Below are 1,440 nucleotides of genomic sequence, written 5' to 3' on the forward strand. Positions count from 1 at the left end.
CTATTTCTTCAATTCCTTCATCTTTTCCTCGTCATATTGTAACATAGGATTAACTGTAACCAGATCATTAAGTTTAAACCCTTTCTCACTAGGGTCGGTGTAGTCCTCCAATTTTTTCGACTTCTTTCTCCGAAATGATTTTCCTCTAAATTGTGAAGGAGACATTTCTTTCACATTATCCTCCTTATTCTCCACAATCTCCTCCTTCTTCTTCTCCACAATCTCCTCCTTTTTCTTCTCCACAATCATCTCCTTCTCCACAATCTCCTCCACCTCTGTAGTCTTCTCCTCCTCCACCTCTGCAGTCTTCTCCTCCACCTCTGCAATATTCTCCTCCTCCACCTCTGCAGTTTTCTCCTCCACCTCTGCAATATTCTCCTCCTCCACCTCTGTTTTCTCCTCCTCCACCTCTGCAGTCTTCTCCTCCTCCTTATTCTCTTCAGTCTTCTTCTCAGTCTTCTCATCCTCCTTCTCAATAATATCTGTAGTCTTCTCCTCAATTTTCTCAACAATCTCCTCCTTCTTATCCTCCTCAGTCTTCTCCTTAGTCTTCTCCTCCTCCTCCTCAATATTCTAATCAAATTGCAATTTGCATGGGGCGTGGGGCTTGGGGTGTGGGCTCCACATCCTCATCATCTTCCTCCTTTCCTCCTCTTCCTCCTCCTCCTCCTCTTCCTCCTCCACCCGCACAATAAAAAATCAGATTAATATACATTTAGGCTAGGTCGTGGGTGGTGTGTGGGGATAGTGTGTAGTGCGTGTGTGGTGCATGGGGATAGTGTGTGGGTGGTGCATTGTGCGTGGGGAGAGTGTGTGGGGTTGGGCGTGGGAGTGGTGCGTTGTGCATGGGAATAGTGCGTGGGTGGTGTGTTGTGCGTTGGCGTTGTGCATGGGTGGTGCGTTGTGCATGGGCGTTGTGTGGGTGGTGCGTTGTGCGTGGGTGGTGTGTGGGTGGTGTTTTGTGCGTGGGGGTGGTGCGTGGTACGCAAATCTACCTTCCTCTTGGCCATTTCATCCTTCCTCTTCTTCATGGCCAACTCCTTCTTCTTGGCCAACTCGTCATCCTTCCTCTTCTTGGCCAACTTCATCAGCCTCTCCTTCCTCTCATCCTTCTTTCTCTTAATCTCATCAACCTCATCATGCTTCCTCTTCTTCATCTCCTCATCCTGCTTCCTCTCCTCATCATTCTTCCTCTTGTTCATCACCTCATCATTCTTCCTCTTCGTCCCCTTCTCAGTATCAAGTGCAGCAGTACCTGCCTCTTCTTTTTATTCTCCTCCACTATTCTTTTGTTCATTTATTTCCCCCAATAATGTGATTATAAGTTATTGATTCTCCTTAATGAGCTTGATTTCAGTTTTAATCTCATTTACATCCTTTGTCAGTTCATCAAGTTTAGCATCAGTATGGGCTTGAGACACTCGATTGGGTGCACAAGAT

At 46.5% G+C, this 1,440-nt stretch overlaps 1 protein-coding gene across 1 annotated transcript; it reads right to left on the reverse strand.

Moving 5' to 3' along the window:
* Window positions 1-1,202, reverse strand: LOC124937249 (vicilin-like seed storage protein At2g18540). The gene is made up of 2 exons (XM_047477642.1): window positions 996-1,202; window positions 1-396 (listed from the first exon to the last, which is right to left on the reverse strand). The coding sequence occupies exons 1-2, from the start codon at window positions 1,200-1,202 to the stop codon at window positions 1-3; spliced, it is 603 nt and encodes a 200-aa protein (XP_047333598.1).
* Window positions 1,203-1,440: the final 238 nt, after the last annotated feature.

Source organism: Impatiens glandulifera, chromosome 1, assembly GCF_907164915.1.
Source record: "Impatiens glandulifera chromosome 1, dImpGla2.1, whole genome shotgun sequence".
Classification (NCBI taxonomy): Eukaryota; Viridiplantae; Streptophyta; class Magnoliopsida; order Ericales; family Balsaminaceae; genus Impatiens; species Impatiens glandulifera.

What these genes read in the sequence shown, in the direction of transcription:
- LOC124937249 (XM_047477642.1), bottom strand. Translation starts at nt 1,202, where the DNA reads ATGAACAAGAGGAAGAATGATGAGGAGAGGAAGCAGGATGAGGAGATG. An exon ending in ATGAAATGGCCAAGAGGAAG is followed by an intron (nt 397 to 995) that starts GTAGATTTGCGT and finishes GTGGAGGAGGAG; the next exon opens with AAAACAGAGGTGGAGGAGGA.